The sequence below is a fragment of the Polypterus senegalus genome, chromosome 3 (assembly GCF_016835505.1).
Source record: "Polypterus senegalus isolate Bchr_013 chromosome 3, ASM1683550v1, whole genome shotgun sequence".
Classification (NCBI taxonomy): Eukaryota; Metazoa; Chordata; class Cladistia; order Polypteriformes; family Polypteridae; genus Polypterus; species Polypterus senegalus.
In genome coordinates this window covers 79,954,763-79,975,303 of record NC_053156.1, presented here as the reverse complement: position 1 = coordinate 79,975,303, position 20,541 = coordinate 79,954,763, and the positions used below count along the sequence as shown (strand labels likewise).

The window sequence follows — 20,541 nt, the reverse complement described above, 5'->3', positions numbered from 1 at the left end:
AAAAAGTATTTTACAAGAGTTCTGAAATAATGCAAATATGTAAAGCAGACAAGTATGATTTCATGCAGGAAATTTAAGTTTGTACAAATGTTGAATATGTAATTAAAGAGAGGGACAGATTTTGAAAAGTAAACTTCTAGCATTTTTTCAATAAAAAGGTGGAATAAGTTCTGACAGAATTTATGTTGTTTTCATTTTTTATTACACAATATCTGTGAATTTGGCAATGGTGTGCAGACTTCTTATATTAGTGCAGCTTTGTAGTTTCATAACTCTTGTGGAGAGAATGTAAGAGATTTGTAAAATGGATAGAAGGACAGAGGAGTTATGATAAAGCAGAGGTCTCTGGCTTTTTTATGTTTGTAGTGAAATTTAAAGTTTAAACTGTGAAGTGTTTTAGGAATATTCTTTCTTTGAACTAGATTTATTTTTTATTTTTAAATGTTCCACATTTCCAGCATATATTACTTAAATACATAAAAGCATAATTTTTATTTTATTCCATTTGTTACTCTGTTTCTTTGAATTATACTTTTATAATACTGTACTTTCTGAAAGATCTATGGGTTTTTTCAGTACCCCTTCACAGATATAAAAAAATACTATCAATATGAAGTATATTTAGATTGGTATTAAAGTCAAATGCAGTTCCATTGCTTTTTGGTATGGTATTTATGGGGAGACTACATCACCAAATGTTTAATTTGCAACTGTGGTGGTGGATTTAAAGCTTTGATTCTGGTATTTATTTAACTGAAGCCTGCTGTTCTGTCGTGAAATTGCAGTCTTTTAGTCATTAAAGCAAATTACATTTTTCGGGATATAATTATCTCATTTCTGTCACTTTCTATGTAAAGTATGTGTACTGCTGCCAGTTTATATCACCAGAAAGAATATTGAAAAGCAAAGTTCACTCTTAATTCTTGGTGTTCACCAAAACAATCATTTATGCAGGGTTTTGCCTGCTGAAGACTGTTTATAATCTTCTTTACCATATTGAGGATTCTTCTGTCATTAGCAGTGGTGGTCTTTCTTGGCCTCCCAGTCCCTTTACAATTACTAAGCTTACCAGTACATTCTTTTTCCATAATGATTTAGGTAAATCTAAGGTTTTACCAATGTCTCAAATGGATTATTTGACTTTCAACTGCACAGCTCTTGTCCTCATTTTGAGCAAGGGCAGCTATAAGCACCAAAGGGTAGAAGCAAGATTAGGTAACTTATGCCTACACTAATGAAGCAAAGAAACACACCTGAGCAATCACAAATACTTGTGATGCCAACTGTCCCAAACATTGTGGTGTCCTGAAATGGGGGTGAACATGTAGAACAAATGTTGTAATTTCTACATGGTGAGACTGAAATGTATGCAAATAATAAATTAAAGTCTGTAATGTGCACTTCATTTGTAATTTTAAATTGTGGATCAGAGGGTTAAATCAAGGAAAAATGTTTCTTTGGACCCAAACATTATGGAGGTCACTGTACTGTTTACAGTATAACATTTGTGTATTAAAAGTATGGACATTTTGGCCATTCAATTTTCATTCCTTATCAAACCACCTATTGTTGTTAAATAGAAAAATAATAATTTATTAAAAAAGCATTTGCCTTTCATAATAAAAAACTAAAGAAACGTTCATCCCCCAAAAAACTATCTGAAATCCATCTATTTTCTAACCCGCTGAATCCAAATACAGGGTCACGGGGGTCTGCTGGAGACAATCCCAGCCAACACAGGGCACAAGGCAGGAACCAATCCTGGGCAGGGTGCCAACCCACCGCCTGTCTGAAATCACTTGTTAAAATCCCAGAATAAAACATTAGGATTGGGAGAAACATCACCATTAGTTATTTGTACCTAATGAGGGTTCAGTACTTAACAATTTAAAACCAAACAAATTTGTGTTTTTTTTTTTGAATATGCTAAGAAAAACGGTTGAGAAACCGATTGGCGAATTTTGCCAAAAGTGTTATTCACAGGGAATTTCCTGCATTTGTGTTTAACCTTGTTCGTCAAATTATTTACTGATAATTTGGCTGGTTTAGGAATTTTTTTTTTTTTAGCCAAAGGGTCAAGTCGATTTCAACTTCCACGTTGTAACAAACCTTGAAGGAGCCTGATGCCCCCCACCCCAAAAAGAGGAGACTCATGAAAGATTTATTACTATTTATAATATTTTTCTGTCTTTTTGATAGAATAAACAGTGCCAAGCATCACCACAGTTTAGAGAGCCTTCAATTTGACTTCAAAAAATAGAACAAGGCAGGGATTTCAATCATGATACACCACTTTGAATTTTCTGCCTTCACAAGACCTACATATTTTTTCTGGCTTTTGCCTACTATTTTAGCATTTCTGTTTTGTTTTGATGAAATATATGATTGGTTGTTTTTGATTACATGGGGGCATGGTGGTGCAGTGGTTGGCACTGCTGCCGCACAGGTCATGTCACCTTTTTAGCCACAGTAATGACACATAAACAACATAAATACTGAGTTATCTCTGTTTGTGTAGTTGTAATGTATCATAATAAACAGCTATGATTTTAAAGTGTTATTTGTGCCAATTGCAAGTAGTCAAAAGTGCTTGGCTAGACCGCTGCACAGGGTATGTCCATCTACTTTTTTAGTTGCAGCTGATGTCTTTGAATTGCCAGCTGTCAACAGGGTTTGTGAGCAGCTGTGAAGATGGTTTTAAATGGACGTGACATTATCAAATATTAGCATTAAGCATATACAACTTGTTACCATAACCAAGATGCTAAAACCATAACTCAAAAAGATAAATGGACTGCTATGAGTCATTAACCAGAAAGTTTGTTCAAGGTTTTTCGCCAATGTGCAGATTGATCTTTGAGTGCCATGTCAGTATAATCAAAGGAGCGCGTGCCCAATGCATGCATAATAATTAGCCACGTGCTGATAAAAATCAAACTTTGAAGGAGCCTTACAGCCCCCAAAAACACAGAAAACACTATGAAATAATAATAATAATAATAATGAATGGTTTATTAGTATTTACAACACGTTTCTATCTTTTTGATAGAAGAAAAAGTGCAAAGCAACAGTTTGGAGAGCCTTTAGTTCGACTTCAAAAAATAGAATTAGCCAGCTGCTTCAATCGTGACACGCCACTTTGAATTTAATTTTCTGTCTTTAAAAGACGTATATTTTTTTCTGACTTTTGACTATGATTTTGGCATTTTTGCTTTGTTTTGCCAAAGTCTATGATTGCACATCTCTGACTGCGTTGTTTCTTCTTTGATATCATTGAGACACGGTGGTGCAGTCGTTGGCAGTGCTGTGGTACAGCTCAGGTCACATTTTTGGCCACAATAATTGCTCCAGTGTTGTTGGCAGATGTTTCCTTAGCCCTCTGACGCTTGTAATTTCTGTACAAGGCATTAACAACTATTCCGAGTGTAAGAGTTCAAGTACCTATTACATGACTGAGGGTAGAAATGATTGTAAGATTAACTAATGAATCAGTGCAACTTTGTTGGTTTTGCACCTTTTGTAATGCTGGCCTATGGTACTGAAGAAGTACAAGTGAAGTCCTTGGGTGATGCTTTTGTTTCTGTCATACAGTAAGTCTCCGTTCCTGATCATAAGCTATGGGTAGATACAGCAAAAATGAGACCCTGCATGCAGGTGGCTAAATTTAAGTTTCTGCAAAGAATGTTAGGGTTCACTTTCCAGTTGAGGATTAGGAACCTGGCAATAATTAACCTCCTTGGAGTAAAACTGTTGCTTCTCAAGAGTGAGTGGAGCAAGTTGAGATTAATTTTGGGCTAGTTGTAAAGATACCTTCAGCAATGGGTGGACAAGCCATAGCCATTTGGAAGAGATTCAGGAACAGAACTAGATAATCAGGCACTGGAAGCATTTGGAAAGTCTAAGCTGGCATGTTGCTACTGTGACCCTTGTCAAGGAAAGTGGTTTGGAAGTGGATTGTGAAGGTAATTTTATAGTGTAACCACATTACCTTCCTTACTAGGAAAATGAGAATTAAAGTTTGAAAAAAAAATCACTGGTTGCATTTGCAAGTTAGCAAATCAGACAAGACATTACTGTTTTCAGTAACACTCACTAGTGATTGTCCTTTGGAATTCCCAGATAAACAAGTATGTCCTTGGTCTCCTGCCAGTAAATGTTTGGTAAAAACGCCTCTCATATTTCTGACAATTACAAAACATTAGATAAGCAAGATCATACAGTATAATAATTTTGTAAGCTATATTACTAACCAGGTCTTTCAGATGCTTACTGACTATGTGAATGCTTTGACTTGTTTTAAAATAAATGTTTCCATCTACTTTAACTCTTAAAATAATGCTACTGAATAGATAGATCAAGAGCAAAAAATAAAATGATTGCTTACAGTATATAATGTTTGTTGTTTATTATATGAGCATACACTAGCAACATGTCTAAAAAGAAAACTCTTGCCACTGTAGGTTATGGAAAGACGCATTTAATTAAAATGGTTCATTTCATGTTATGCTATTTTAAAAGTATCAAAAAGATTTGTTATAACAGAAGTACATTTTTTGGAAATGCAAGATAGTTGTGCAGTTTGTGTTTGTGAAGCCAAAACTTGTGAGTTGTCTTATTTAAGTTACCACATAACCTTGTCGAAAGTTATATCAGTTCCTAATTTTGGTTCATTGTTAGTTATAGTAATTTCTAGGCAATTAAAAAAGTTATGATTATGTTGCAAATTGAACATTTCAATTTAAACATTAACTTATTAATTTTTGTCTTATTTTTTTGTGTTAGAAAATGGGATTATTAAATCAGAAAAAGTATATGAAGTCATGTTGGCTACAGACCGTGCACATTATGCAAAATGTAATCCCTATATGGATTCTCCTCAGTCAATAGGTAAGTATTTAAACTCTATTTTCTAGGTAATTAGGGCAAACTTAAACTAGTACATTTATCCTGGGAATTTAATTTAACTCCTCTCCAATATCAAGCTCAAAGCATGTCATCTTAGAGCAGTTTTAAAAACTGAATTTTGTTTTCCTTTTTTATTTACTCTAATTTTACATTTTAAGTGATGGTAAGCATTCTGGTTATGAAGAAGAACAATATTATCTTTTCTGTCATTTTGCAGGATACCAAGCAACCATCAGTGCTCCACACATGGTAAGTATATACAGTGCATAAAAATTGGTAATTTATTTTTCTTGTTTGTTGTTTAAACAATTTTAATGTAAACTATATTCAGGGCTCTTACATGCAATGTACTTGAAACTTTATTGCCACAATACATTTCTTCTAAACCCTAAAATATTTACAAAACCCAGTTTCAAAAAAGTTGAGACACTTTCTAAAAATGCAGTAAAAACAAAAATCTGTAATTTGGTAATTCTCTTGATTTAATTATTTAACAGGCAAAAGGACAAAGAAAAGATTTTCAGTGTTTTCACCTACAAACTTAATTCTATTGGCTAAACATAAACAAGTTGAGAAATTGATACCTGCAAAACACTCCAAAAAAGTTGGGACAGAGGCAAGTTTACCACTGGGTCACGTCTTCTTTTCTTTTAATTACACTTAGTTTCTTCTGTTCCTAAACAATTAATTGTTACAGTTTTTCAAGTGGAAGTTTTGGCCATTCCTGCTGTATACAAGACATGAGGTGCTCAAAAGTCCTTAGTCGCATTTGTCTGATTCTCCTCTTCATGATGCGCCAGACATTTTCAATAGGAGATAGATCTGGACAGCAGTTAGGCCACTCAAGCACATGGACTCTACATCTACGAAGCTATGCTTTTGTAATTTGTGCTGAATGAGGCCTGAAATTGTCCTGCTGAAATATGCATTGAGTTTCTGGTAAAAGATGTCATCTTGACGGGAGCATACGGCTCTCTAAAATTCCAATGTAAGCCTCTGCATCAATGCTGCCTTCACATATAGGGAATCCATTCCCAGATGGGTTTATCCATTCTCGGGAATTCAGGAATCCTGCATGTCATTCCTGGGAATCCTGGGCTCCCGGAAATGACACAGTGCACAGGCATCTCACATGTTAACAGTTTTAGAACCAGCAACAATTATTTTTAATAAAACTACTGCAATATGTTGACACCAATGAAAGACTAACCTTAACTACAAGCTTTTCATGTTGTCGTGTAAGTATATGTATCTAGTTAGTTGCGGTAATCAGACTGTAGAAAGCACAACGTGCCGCGCATGCGGTCATCCAGGCGGAAGCGCACCTTCGTGCAGAGTCTGGCAGCCACAGAGAAAGCACGCTCTGCCTCCAAGTAGTCGCACAAAAAATGCTGCCAAACTCTGTCGTTTTTAAACTCGAAAAACTCGGCCATTTGTGCAAGGCTTTCAACACAAACAACTGATGTTCCAAATGCCAACTGGACCAGAGCTCTGCTCTAGTTGGAAACTTGACACTCGCCTGTACTGTCAACAGCACGTGCCACAGACGTCAATGAAGTCTGCCCTGTCCTGGCATTCGTAAGCTGCAGAGTGCAGACTCCTCACAGTCCACTGTGCTCATTCTTACTGGGAGCCGGGAAACTGGCTGCTGCTGGTCTGTTGTTGACTGAATGAATCGGCAACACACTACACCGTGGGCCAAAAAACCGTGCCACTTAATTATTTTCAACTATAACTCTGTTATTTCTTGATCGATTTTTACACTTTTTCACGCTTTATATGCGAGTTTGGCCGTTCCCGTTCACCCGGGAATTACAGCAGTTTAATTCCCGGGAATGTAGAAATGACAAATGTCCGGGAATCCCTATTCACATATATACAGATTCCCCATGCCATAGGCACTGATGCTGTTTTTTGCAACTTTCGTTTATAATATTCTTTGGGAGAATCCAATGTCCGTTATTCCCGTCTGACCACAGAACATGTTTCCATTGTCTTTCTGTCCATCTTAGATGAGCTTGAGCCCAGAGAACTTGCCATAGTTTCTGCACAAAACTGATGTATGGCTTCCTCTTTGCACAGGGAGCATTTCCTGATACAGCAGTGGAATGTGTTAAGCGTCAAGGATTTACCAAAGTACTCCAGAGCCTATGTGGTTAAGAGGTCTGTCACGGTAGCATGACAGTTTCTAATGCAATACTGCCTAAGGGCTTGAAGGTGATGCACATTCAGCAGGGGTTTCCTCCCTTGGCCTTTACACACAGAGATTTCTCATTATTCCCTGAATCTTCACAGTGTTATTAACTGTTGATGGTGGCAGAGCTACATTCTTTGCTATTCTGCTCTGAGAAACATTGTTTTTACATTTACAGATAATTCTCTCACGAAGTTCAACACAAAGTAGTGAGCCACAACCCATCTTTGCTTGCAGAGACTGAGCCTTTGGTGGATGCTCCATTTATACCTAATCTTGATACCCACCCCTGGTACCAGTTAACCTGCTAATTGAGGAACTTTACAGAATGTCACTTATATAACCTTTTACAGTCTTCCTTTGCTTCTGTCCCAACTTTTTGGAGGGTGTTGCAGGCATCAATTTCTAAATGTGTTTATGTTTAACAAATAGAATTACATTTATTGGTGAAAATACAGAAAATCTTTTCTTTGTCCTTCTGACATTTAAGTAAAGGTTCAAATGAATTACAAAATTACAGATTTTAGTTTTTATTGCATTATTTAAACGTGTCCCAACTTTGTATATAGTGATCACAGCAGCACTCTTTGCAGAAGAATATCTGGATTGATAAGGGTTAGAGTAAACATTTTGAACACTTCCTAAAATTTCTAGAAAATGTACATAACCCCCCGGCAATTCAATTGCATGCTTTTGCAAAGTTCTTCATTGCAAAACTGCATCTCTCCCTCACTTTTACACTGAATTTCTTACTATGCAGCACTATGTTCTTGCACCCAAGGTTATAAAAGTCACTCTGTGTAAGCTTTCCTCATCTGTTAAGCAGAGCACCGTGCCAGTTTTCCTTGGGATTTGTTGATGCATTTTGTTAAGGAAGAGTTAGATTCTGCCTTTAAACTTTACTGCACAGTATGCTAGGACTAAATAATACATGCTGATATTATGAATCAGTAGGTTGCTCAGTCTGGATTATGAAGGTAATTATCTGAATAATATGATACTTTGAATATCTTTTATATAATAGGGAAAATTTATACATCTGCAAATTCCATTTGTTGTAAAAGAATACATTCAGGCATAACTGATGTTGCAAATGGCGTATAAGGTACAAAAAATTCTGTCACTTTATAATGAAGTAAATAACTCATTTTCAATCATTATGTGGTGTTATCCTGCAATACTGCAATATCTGGTATATGTCAAAGAGGAATGTAGTTGCAGGTGCAAAACTAATAAGTAACCTGCCATAATTCAGTAGGCAGATTTTATATCATTTTTTTAATCGGGTGAGAGCAGGAAATACTTTATACTTGTTGACAAGTTTGTATTTTTGGCATAAAATATTATAATGATAAAGTGTATATACATAAGTTAACTTGCCTGTAGCACAGAACACCTTTTTCCTTCAGATTACTTAGGTAAATCCTTGTTTTTGTGAGTTATCCAGTTTTGGTGGGTTATTTTTGAATACATGGGTTAGTATGCACAGATTGTCTGATATAGGTCAATTGCACCTTGATAGCAAATTTGGTATGTGGGCTTTAATTTTAAAACATACCATTACTGGATAAAAAGCAGCCTTTTAATGCAGTCAAACAATGCTTTTATAAATGTATACACTCTTCCTGTGTAAGAGATGGTTGATAACAGAGAGGTTTGTTAGAATTCAAATCACTAGCTAAACTTTGTTTGGAGTTAAAACAATGCCATTTACAAACCACTACAGTGGTACCTTGGTATACGTCTGCTTTGGAATAAGTCCAACTTGATATACGTCCTGTTTGGACACAAAAAATTTTGCCTGGTATACGACCTTTGTTTGGAATACGACTCGCGTGCTATCCTTGTTTACCTCTCTTGAGACAAAGCCACGACTGCCCACGAGCGTTAGTGCGACAGTTGCTAGCATTCAGTCAGCAACCCGCGCTATAACTCTCTGTGCACTTTCACGTGTGTGATATAGCGGGTCCACAGCTCCTGTCAAAGTCCAGCTTTAAAATAAATAATCACCGCTCGCAGCTTGGTGAGGGGCGTGGTGGTTATGTGGCTGAAGGTTGTCAGGGCGATTAGCGATGTGGGCGTTTCTCACCAAAGTGCACTTGTGAGGGACCGTCCGCATTCATGATTGTTCCTGGGGCTGCTTATCTTGATAAACAGAAGCGTGAGTCAGCTAGAAGGGGAGTAAAAAGAAAAAAAAGACAGGAGGTTGAGTGAGTGAGAGAGAGGGCTGCTTATCTTGATAAACAGAAGCACGAGTTGGCTTGAAGGGGAGTAAAAAGAAAGAACGGACGCGAGAGAGAGCGAGTGAGCGAGAGCTTGCATGGATGAAGTGGCTGAAGCAGGCAATGCGAAGGTCAGCTGCAAGTAGGGCGACTCCCCAGTTGGGAAGCAGGCACCGGGCTTCTTTTCTTTTTTTTTTTTAAAGAATGCTTCCTGCTTTTAACTTCGCTTGTTTTAAGAAGACTTTTTTCTATTGTTTTTAACTTCCACGTTTCACTTCTGATTTTGTGGATTATTTATTGGAACTTTGGAGACTGCACTTTAATTTGAACACCTTGTTTTGTTAATTGTTTTAATAAAAGCACTTTTTCACCATCCCCTTGCTTTGTTGTTACCGATGAGGTTAACAGCGAGGCACATTACCGATGGTGTAGGATTCAAGGGCTCTCCGGCAGCAGATGGGAGCATACAGCAAACCTGCATCGTCACAACGTGATTTTGTGTTTTTTTCATGTAAATTTGAATTTGTTGAAAAGTATGAAGGTGGCATGCGTATATGGGACATGGCTGTTGCATACCGTTTGCCGAGAACGACAGTATCTATGATTGTGAAAAACAAAGATGTTATTAAAAAGTAAAGTGAGGTAAAATTTTCATTTATTTCATCTAATTGCTTTTGTATTAATGTATTTTAGTATTAAGCAGTGTTTAAATTATTTTATACAACCCCATCAATGTATAATATGCCAATAGCAATAGGATTTTTTTTTTCATGGGAATGGATTAATCATTTTCCCATTATTTCTTATGGGAAAAATTTGTTTGGTATACGTCCTGTTTGGTATAAGTCAAAGGGTCTGGAACGGATTAAGGACGTATACCGAGGTTCCACTGTATTCAGTGTTAGTCTTTGAGACTTACTCATTTGATTACATAAGCAAATTAACTACATAATTAAAAACACCTGGTTAGGTAAGGGTGTGATTGAAATGAATGAATGCCCTTCCATCCATTTTCTAAATTTTCCATTATGAGGTGACAGGCAGTGAGGAGGAACCATCCATACAACTTTGGAAATGCATATAAATTTATACTGTGCCAGATTAGAGACTCTTATTGACTTTTCAGAAATGTCACTTTCAATATGGGAGGCAACTAGAGTACTGGCGGAAAATCCAAGGAAATACATAGGAATGTGCAAATTCTGGGCACAATGAACTTGTCAGGAGTGGAAATCAGGTTTCAGCAGTGGTAAGGCAGCAGCACTAGCCAGTGCATCATTCTGCCAGCCTAAGAAAATCTTTAATCTGATGTTACCAGAAAGAAGTGATAGTCTGCAGGCAATTAGTATAACTTTCTACTTACAATTTCAAATTCTTTTGGTAGTTTCAGATGTAAATGAGGAGGGCAATTCCTAGACTCCCCTGAAATATTCAAAAGGGTACTTGAATAGCCCAAAATCAAAGTGTCCATTGTTTTAATAAACACGGCAGCACATATTAGAAAAAGCAAAATGTTATTGGTGCATTGGACTCTAAAGCATGCTGCCTTTCTGTTTTTTGGTCTTTCAAAAAAATATATATCTATTTCTCTCTCTCTGTTCTGGCCTATCTTCAGCACATCCTACACACCAACTCTAAACTTAATTTATAATTTTTTTGATGGGAGCAGCTAAACTCCTCCTACTTCTGAGTAAAACTTGGAAAGTAAGTTCTTATACATAGGATGGAAATACAGCTTTACTAGTGGCCTTGATAACCTTGCGTCTCACATTCTTTTGTAGCCCCTAAGGAGTTAGACCTTTAACTTATCCTACTGGCTATATACTTTTGAGACCTCTGTGTCTTCTGTCCTCTACCCAGAAAGAGGTCACTAAATTTGCAAGAAAATAACAATTCCAAAATTAAAACCGTTTAATTCATTGCATTAACTGTGTAAATGTGTAGCCTGTAAACATCATTGATGTTTGTAATAATTTATAGTAAGACACAATTTAGTGTTGAAACTTTGTCTGGCTGTGGCTTTTAATGGCTTAAATCCATATTAATACATTTTTGAAAAACAAGTAAATAAAATAGATTCTTGAATATACAAGTTATGAAAAATGTAAAGAAATGAAAATCATTAACTTCACATAATTATAAAAATATATCTAAAATTCATATTATTCCTACTGATTGCTCATTTGATTTTAAAAGAATACAATTTCTAGAAAAATTCAGTTTTATATTGACCATCATCAAAAGCAAGGTCAGTTGGGAGGAAAAGCATAAATGAATCTATGACAGGAATGTTTTCCTCATGGGCAATTGTATATAACATGTTCAAGAGTAAGCAGCGCCAGCAACCTAATAATATTAGTCCTTGGGTTTTTTTGGTTTTTTTTTTAATAAAAACTACAAATATTGTTTACATAAATGTACTTAGTTACATAGCACTCTAGATGCAAAATCCATTGCTGAGTTATTTTTGGGACTCCAGACTTCAAAACTACAAGTACTGTATTTCATGATTATTTGAAATTCTATGCCTTAAAATATATAGTTAGTTGCAGTTTTGACAGCTTCTTTACATATGTCACTAGTAAACTATTTAATAGTATTATTTTTTGGTTAACGAACGTATTTATGTGATAATTACAGCAGCAGTCTCTTTCATTTGTGATAATACTGTATAGATGCATGTATACTCAGTTTGAAAAGAAAATACCAGATTTGGTAATGGTTAGTCACTTAACATTGTTTCAGTGATTGCTGCTAAATCACCAGTTCCTGTAGCCACTCATGATGTTCAGTTATGGTGAAGGGACCAAAATGCAATGGCATGATAGTAGAGGCAGCAATAATTTATGAACAGGTGTTTTTTTTTCCCTTGATGATTTAAGGTATTTGAAATTATTTGCTATGGATACTATATTCTATAACTCTTTATAATTCAGTAAACTGCACTGTTTTACGGAATGAAAATGTTGCAGCTGATGGTTTATATATTTCATAATTCGGCCTTTTTCCATTGCCATCAATAATTCAGTGCTTCTTCAGAGTGCAAAATCTATTAAAATTTTAGTTGTTCTATTTAGATGAACATTTTTATATTATTAAAACAAATAAAGGTTTTCTGCATGTTTGTATTTTTAATGATGAATTATTTATCTTACTACTATTGTCTGTTGGATCAGTTACGTTTTGTGACATAAATTACATATACATGTGCACAGCTTATTTGCAAATGTGTATTTATGTGTGTATGTATATATTTGTACATTTGCACATTTACAAGGCATTTTATGTTTATGATACAATTGGTTTCATTTCTTTTGGTTTTACAATTGATTAGAGGCAGGTCAAGTGACTTGCTCATGGTCACACAGTGTCAGCTGGATTTGAATCCACAACCTCAAGGTCCAAATATACTATAATGCAATACATGTACAGTATTTGGGGAAAAATGATGGGATTCTATTAACTTTTTTTTTTTTTTTTATAGCATGCATATGCTTTGGAACTCCTCCATGATCAGCTATACGAAGGGGCAAAGGCTCTCGATGTTGGATCTGGAAGCGGAATTCTATCAGCTTGCTTTTCAAGGATGGTTAGTTTGCATTTAGTATTTTGTAAGCTTTAGTTTGCTGTTGTGTTTTTTTTTGTTTTTTTTTAATGTGATGTGTAGTCTATAACTATTCTTACCATGTTGTAATGGGGAAAAAAAAAAAAAACTTGCATTAGCCATGAAGGCTGCCATATATCCAACATTAGTCTGATTAAATGGATAGTTAATACAACTTTTTGTAGAACTTTTAATAAGAAAAAAAATCTGCTGCTGTGATGCATTTCCTTCAGTTGAATTTAAAAGCAAGTTCAAAAGAATAGGTTGTAAAATATGTTTAAAAGAATTTGTTAAGTCAGCGGACCTCATCTATGCAGAAAGAGCATTCCAAAGGCAAATGCTATAGACAAAAGTGCCTTGCCACCTATGAAGCACAGGGATATAAATGGAACTGCAAGCCTACTGAAATCTGAAGATCTTAAATGCTTGTCCGATCTGAAGGAATGGAGATGCTGAAATATATACTGAGATATAGAAATATGTAAGGCTTTGTGTGAAGTTATATTTTAAAGTCAATATAATATTTAGTAGAAAGCTATTAAAGATTTTGTAGTATATGTGTAAAGTTGTCATATCATGTTACAAATCCAGGTAAATTAATTCTGGTTAATGTAAAACATTTTTTAAGGAGACTGGATAAAATCTTTGCTAATTAAACATTATAATAGTCAGTATTTTTTTTTTTTTTGCTCCTGCAGTGGAAGAATTGTTTATTAATATACAGTTTTTCTTGAGTGTGAAAGTGACTGTTGTTTTACTTTTAGTAACTGGAGTAAAAAAAAAAAAACAAGATAAAATAATAAACAAAATTCCTGGAATGAGAGGAGAGACCGTTGACATCACTATTCAGTGTGAGGTTCATTTTCAAGAATTTTTTTCACTAGATCTTTAGAACAGATCAATACAGAGATATGTTTTGCTGCAGTTTAACATATGAAATTCTTCCTGTGTTGCATTCAGACACTAATGGAATTTAAGCTGTTTTACTTGTGAATCAGGCATTGTATAGCATTAATTTTAGCTTTTACTAACTGTTAATTTATTATGATTTTCCAAAGCAAAGCTAACTGTTAATTTATTATGATTTTCCAAAGCAAAGCTATAAATAATCAGTCTAAGTGTTAGAAGATAAATTAGGAATGTAACAATGCATAAATCTGGGTTGATGGTACAATATATTTTTTATACTGTAGATTTTTGTCCATAGTTGATATAATTAACAAGGAAATGAAAGTGTTTCCAATAAAGCAGATTATGTGGGTTGTTCTAGCTTCGATTTGATCTCTGTACTTCCCATTTCTGCCTGTTTTGCCAGCCAGTGTAACCTGTTGTTTATTTAAAGAAAAAAGTAAACAAACACTGGGCTGCACATAAAATATGACAGAACAGCTTTAACATTGTTGGGTTAAGGTAGAAGTGTAGAAGGTGCTATGCAATAAGTATGGGGTTTCAGCAAATCAGTGTAGAAGGATTCAGAACTACACTACACAGAAGTACTATATAAAAAGAATGTTAGTGACTCCTGATTGATATTTACAAATATAAGGGCATTGCGAGATTAAAAAAATAAATAAATAAAAAAAATTTTGCCTGTATTTTTATTTTATTGTATTGACATTTGTTTTATAAATGTTTATAAAATTGCAAACGGAATTAACGTTTAAGAATTTTTTGGCAAATTGTTTTTTTTTCCTGCTGCAACATGTAGACTGGTGGGCTACCATTGTAATAGTGCATATGTGCATATACCCTATGAATTCTGAATTCATATATATATATATATCTCCATCCATCCATCCATTATCCAACCCGCTGAATCCAAACACAGGGTCACGAGGGGTCTGCTGGAGCAAATCCCAGCCAACACAGGGCACAAGGCAGGAACTAATCCTGGGCAGGGTGCCAACCCACCGCAGGACACACACAAACACGCCCACACACCAAGCACACACTAGGGCCAATTTAGAGTCGCCAGTCCACCTAACCTGCATGTCTTTGGACTGTGGGAGGAAACCGCAGCGCCCGGAGGAAACCCATGCAGACACGGGGAGAACATGCAAACTTCACGCAGGGAGGACCCGGGAAGCGAACCTGGGTCTCCTAACTGCGAGGCAGCAGCACTACCCACTGTGCCACCGTGCTGCCCTATATATAAAATTTATTGCACCAGTACTGTCTCTTTCAGACGTACTAACCCCCAATTCCTGTCATTCCTTTTCTTTCTCCAAGTAACCAATCGCCACACAATTAGCTGTTTAATAAATGTCAAGCCATTTGTAAGCTTAGAACTCCAATTCTTTAAAACGTTTAAGGAACATTGGAATATCTTTGTAGTACATGTTTAATAATTCCATCCATCTATCCATCCAGGGTCGCGCCAGTACCAGCAAGCATACAGTGCGAGGCAGGAATAATCCTTGAACGGGTGCCAGCTCATTGCTACCACAATGAAGTTAAAAATGTATCTGTATAATGTAATATAGATACTTTACTATATTTCTTCTTAAAAATGATATCAAGAGCTCCAAGAAGATAGTGCTTGGAAATCTAAATCGATTTAGAAGCCAGTCATTATCATTTGTAAATACGCAATCTCTTCTATTGAATTGAATTCCTTTATTATTATCGTATGGTACAATGAGATTCAATATGCAAATTCTCCATAAACTTATTTTGCTATAAATTGATAACGGCAACAACAATAATAATAAATAATATAATAAAAAAATGAAAAATATGCAATATGTAAGCATAGGTGGCTCAGGTTGTGCAATATTACAACTGCAGTGCAAGTTTAAAGCGAGGTAATTGTACTTACACGTACAAACCATTCCACTGGAAGCACTTTATGGTCTGATTGAGTGCATTCAGAGCTCGATGAAACTACTTCTGAACTGCCAGATCCAGACAGGAAAGGCTCTGAAGCGTTTGACGTATGGGTGCCACCAGTTTGCAAAACCAAGCCAAAAACTTGTGTACCCACAGGTTAAGGCTGGTGTGAGAATGTGCTTGGCTCTACGGCAAGTTTAGTTTTTATATATTGCGATGTAAGTAAGGAAACAGGCATATGCAACATTGTTGTACGTACGCATTGTTTATACATGAGGCACTTGGTTTTCTTTCTTCTAACATCTGTCTGACTGGTCTCTGATACTGATTAGATATTTATTTTGCATATATTGTAAAATAGAATTTTATTGCATAGCTGCAACCACACACTAGTCATCTAGGTTTTAATGTTATATGGTAGGTATGCTTAAGCAGGGTATAGTCTTTTGTTTTGTTTTATTTCTTTTACATCGTTCACTGTACTTCTGTGAAAATCAAATATGACTTGTACATTCCTATTTGATTTATTGAACAAGTCATTCTCTGATTTGTATAATTGTTTAATTTTTCCTCTTATCAGACTTGTGCAATTTGGCTATTTTGTGTGTCCTTTCCTAAGGAGAAGCACTTGTTTAATACAGCAGTTCATTTAATATACAGTATATTTATGATCTAAATATTTTTTTTCTATTTTTAAATGCATTTCTCTGTGCAAGTAATGAAAAGTACTACTTCAAGAAATAAAATAATTATGTTTCTCCCATGGGTGAAAAATTGGAGCATTAGAATTTAGCTTTTTGGTGCTGAAAAACTGTTTGTCTTTCCAGTTTCATGCTGCATACAAAAAGTAGGTTTTAATATTTGGATCCTGCAAGCCAATCCATTAAACAGTCTAGCTTATAATTGCAGTATATTATTTTTTGTCGTCTTAAATAAATTTAGATTTTGGGGTATTCACAGTGTACTCAAAGTTAGTTTGTAGGACATTATTTTTACATTGCATAACACTGTTGATAGGCTGAATAAAGTCCCCCCTAGGTATCTGCCAATTTGTATTTTTTTGTAAAATTAAGAGTATGGATTGGCTCCAGTAGACCCCCGTGACCCTGTAGTTACAGTATTGCTGGTTGGATAATGGATGGATGGATGGATTATACCCTGTTCAGTGTATGTGCCCATGGAATGGTTCTGTCTTTTGCACATTTGTCCTAGTCTTTGGATTCTGGTGATACAGATTATGGAAAAGCAGGAGTATAAACTTGATTTACATATTTATTTGCAAGAAATGGTAAAAAAAAAAAGCCATGTACATTTTACTTTGTATATTACAGGTTGGTCCCAGGGGTAAAGTCATAGGAATTGATCACATTAAAGAATTAGTAGATGATTCTATAAACAATGTCAAAAAGGATGACCCCAGTTTAATTTCAACAGGAAGACTAAAACTGATCGGTAAGTTAACATGTCTTTTATTATGTAGTACTGAAAACTCACTTTGTGTATTTTTTGTTAGCTGTTAATTATGTCTGTTTAATTCTTTAAAGGGTAAACACACTATTTTGGCGTATGTAATTAAAATAATTCTGTAATATTTGCTAATTTAGTAAGATTATTGTGGTGTATTCTTAAGTATTATGTACAGGCAGTCCCCAGGTTACGTACGAGATAGACTGTAGGTTTGTACTTAAGTTGAATTTGTATGTAAGTCGGAACAGGTACATTATTTTAATAAATGCTATTGTTGACCGACTGTAACCAAGTGCTCTGCCAATGAATGATGGAGTTTCACCTCTCTGACCTTTTTATTTCTACTTTATTTTCTATGGTGATGGTTTTTCTCTTCTTTACTGTATCACCAGCACTTGCATCAGATTTGTGTTTCAGAGACATTGTTGAAGGGTGAAGACAAAAAGTGAAGATGAGCTCTTCTGCACAGCACTGTACACACTATCACAGCAGGAAGGCACCCGTCTGATGTACTGACAAGAGACAACTTCCTGCTATGTACGTAACTGTACAAGCAGGGTTGCTATTGAGAATGAATGGGGCAGCGAGGAGCGGTTTATCACCAGCCCACCTCACAGTCACGTCCACTACAGTATGCTGCCTGCAGCGTCCGCCCACCGAGAACGAACACGGTGCAGCCAAAGGTGGGTAGTGAATCACCCACCACCGCCCCAATTCAACAGGCAGCCATCCGAGGCACACTACAATGCTACCCCCCACCGCCATGTTCACCCTCAGTGGCCACTGTTCAGCCACAACCGGGTCACTGCTTGCAGCATTACCAGCCGCCCACCGAAAACAACGGAGCAGCCATGTGTGTGGGGCGGGCAGTGAAACCACTTGCTGCCGGGAGCCGCCCGTGGGACACTACACTGCGCAAGCAGCGAAATTGCCCCCTCCAGCCACCGCTTGCAGTGTCCCCAGGCCGAAAATGACAGAGCGGCAGTTACTGAGGCGCATGCATCACAGCTGTGGCCTCGCTCGTAAGTCAAAGGTCGGATGACCGTAACCTGGGGACTACCTGTACTTTCTAAACATGGCCTTTGCAAAAGTTGTAATCATTATTAATGCAAAGAAAAAAGTGAAATTTCCTGTTTTGCAGATGATTTTGTAAACAAATGATTATATTGTCCAATACCATTAATAATAAATATATACAGTGATCCCTCACTATATCGCGCTTCGATTTTCGCGGCTTCACTCCATCGTGGATTTTAAATGTAAGCATATCTAAATATATCACATGGATTTTTCGCTGGTTCACAGATTTGTGCGGACAATGGCTCTTTTAATTTATGGTACATGCTTCCTCAGTTTGTTTGCCCAGTTGATTTCATACAAGGGACGCTATTGGTGGATGGCTGAGAAGCTACCCAATCAGAGCACATATTACATATTAAATAAAACTCCTCAATGATATACGATATGCTTCCCATGTGGTGCTTCGCACACTTAAAAGCTCTAGCAGCACATATTGATTTTTGATTGTTTACTTTTCTCTGTCTCTCTCACTCTCTCTCACATTCTCTGCTCCTGACGGAGGGGGTGTGAGCAGAGGGGCTGTTTGCACAGAGGCTGTTTGCCTAGAGGATACGGACGCTCCTCTCAAAAATGCTGAAAGACTACCTTCACATTGCTCCCTTTTTCTTGTAGCCACTTTATCGCAGTGCTTCTCATACTTAAAAGCCCAACAGCTCGTATTGATTTTTGATTGTTTGCTTTTCTCTCTCTCTCTCTGACATTCTCTGCTCCTGACACACACTCCTTTGAAGAGGAAGATATGTTTGCATTCTTTTAATTGTGAGAAAGAACTGTCATCTCTGTCTTGTCATGGAGCACAGTTTAAACTTTTGACTAAAGGGTGTTCTTTCATGTCTAGAGGGCTCTAATAATGTTAAAAAACGTATTTAGAAGGTAAACAGGTTTTCTATGCTCTAACTGCAAAAACATTAGATTTATAAATAAAGAATCCTACTTCGTGGAAATTCATTTATCGCGGTAGAGTCTGGAACGGATTAACCGCGATAAACGAGGGTTTACTGTATAACTGTGCGGAGAATATTTATAAACAGTGTGGGAGAGTTTATAAGGGCTTGAAATATATAAAAATAACCATGCAAACATATGGTTTCTACTTCGTGGATTTTCACCTATCGCGGGGGGTTCTGGAATGCAACCCCGAGATCGAGGAGAGATTACTGCATACACACACACAGTTACGTATGTGTAAAATGTATGCATTTTGGGGTGGTGTAGTTGGTGGTGTTGTGATCTTACAGCTCCAGAATCCTGTTCAGAATTTGCATGTTTTTTCCCATGTTTGTGTGGGTTTTCCACAGGACTGTTCAGTTTTCCTCCCATATCCGTCTGTTTTTTTTTTTTTTTTTTTGCAACTTCACATCAGCAACATAATGTATAGCGCTGTATTTGAGCCACTGAGAAAAAAATAAAAGACACGGTGAAAACATGTATTTTGTGATTAAAGTGGAAATTTCGGCTTTAATCTCGAAATGTCCACTTTAACCTCGTAGTTTACTTTATTATTAATCAGACCATCATAAATGTCATCCCAGTTTTTAATTGCTATGAGCTTCTTGGACCTGACAGCAGGTAAAGTAAAAAAATAAAAAATAGATGGCACAAATGGTATGTGAGACTTTTAAAATGTATTGTGTCATTACAATCGGGAATATGCGACGCTTGAATATAAAAGCACCACGAATGCATCTGTATGTCGGCATTTTGCTTCACCACTTTGAACCATTCATCAAACAGTAAAGTGCTCACATCAATCCCCGAAGGATCTCCATAGAGGCTTGCTGTCACATTTAGATAGTAAACAGAGACTCTGACGTCACGTTCCGACTTTTAGCACACTGCACCCCCTGACTTTTTGCTGGTACTGCAACTCGCGCACGCCGCCGCTAATTTCTGAGGACCTGCTCAGAGGACGCGTGAAATGAACACTGGGAACGCGTGGCAGCCATGATGCGGGCGCGTACACGTTCTGAGCATGAAGTATAAATCGGCCCTAAAGACGAATCAATATTATATGTTAAATTTGTATTACATTTGTATTAAATCTTATTTACCATTTTGTCGCTCTGATTTTTTTTTTTTTTTGGTGATGTAATAAATATACCTGAGGAAAGCAGTTCCCATAGAGAACCACTTTGCAAAATGTTTGCAATAATTTAACAATAAATGAAATAAGTTGATTTTTTTTTTTAATTTAACACACTGCTGATGATGCTGACCAATATACACTAGACACAAATATG

At 36.3% G+C, this 20,541-nt stretch overlaps 1 protein-coding gene across 2 annotated transcripts in view; it reads left to right on the top strand.

Moving 5' to 3' along the window:
• The window catches only part of pcmt (protein-L-isoaspartate (D-aspartate) O-methyltransferase), a 59,405-nt gene that overhangs the window by 14,155 nt on the left and 24,709 nt on the right, over positions 1-20,541 (top strand). For both annotated transcript variants that reach the window (XM_039747505.1, XM_039747504.1), the window contains exons 2-5: positions 4,783-4,887; positions 5,123-5,154; positions 12,806-12,910; positions 17,086-17,206. In XM_039747505.1, the coding sequence (XP_039603439.1) occupies positions 4,783-4,887; positions 5,123-5,154; positions 12,806-12,910; positions 17,086-17,206 (363 nt within the window). The remainder of the gene's footprint in view (positions 1-4,782; positions 4,888-5,122; positions 5,155-12,805; positions 12,911-17,085; positions 17,207-20,541) is intronic.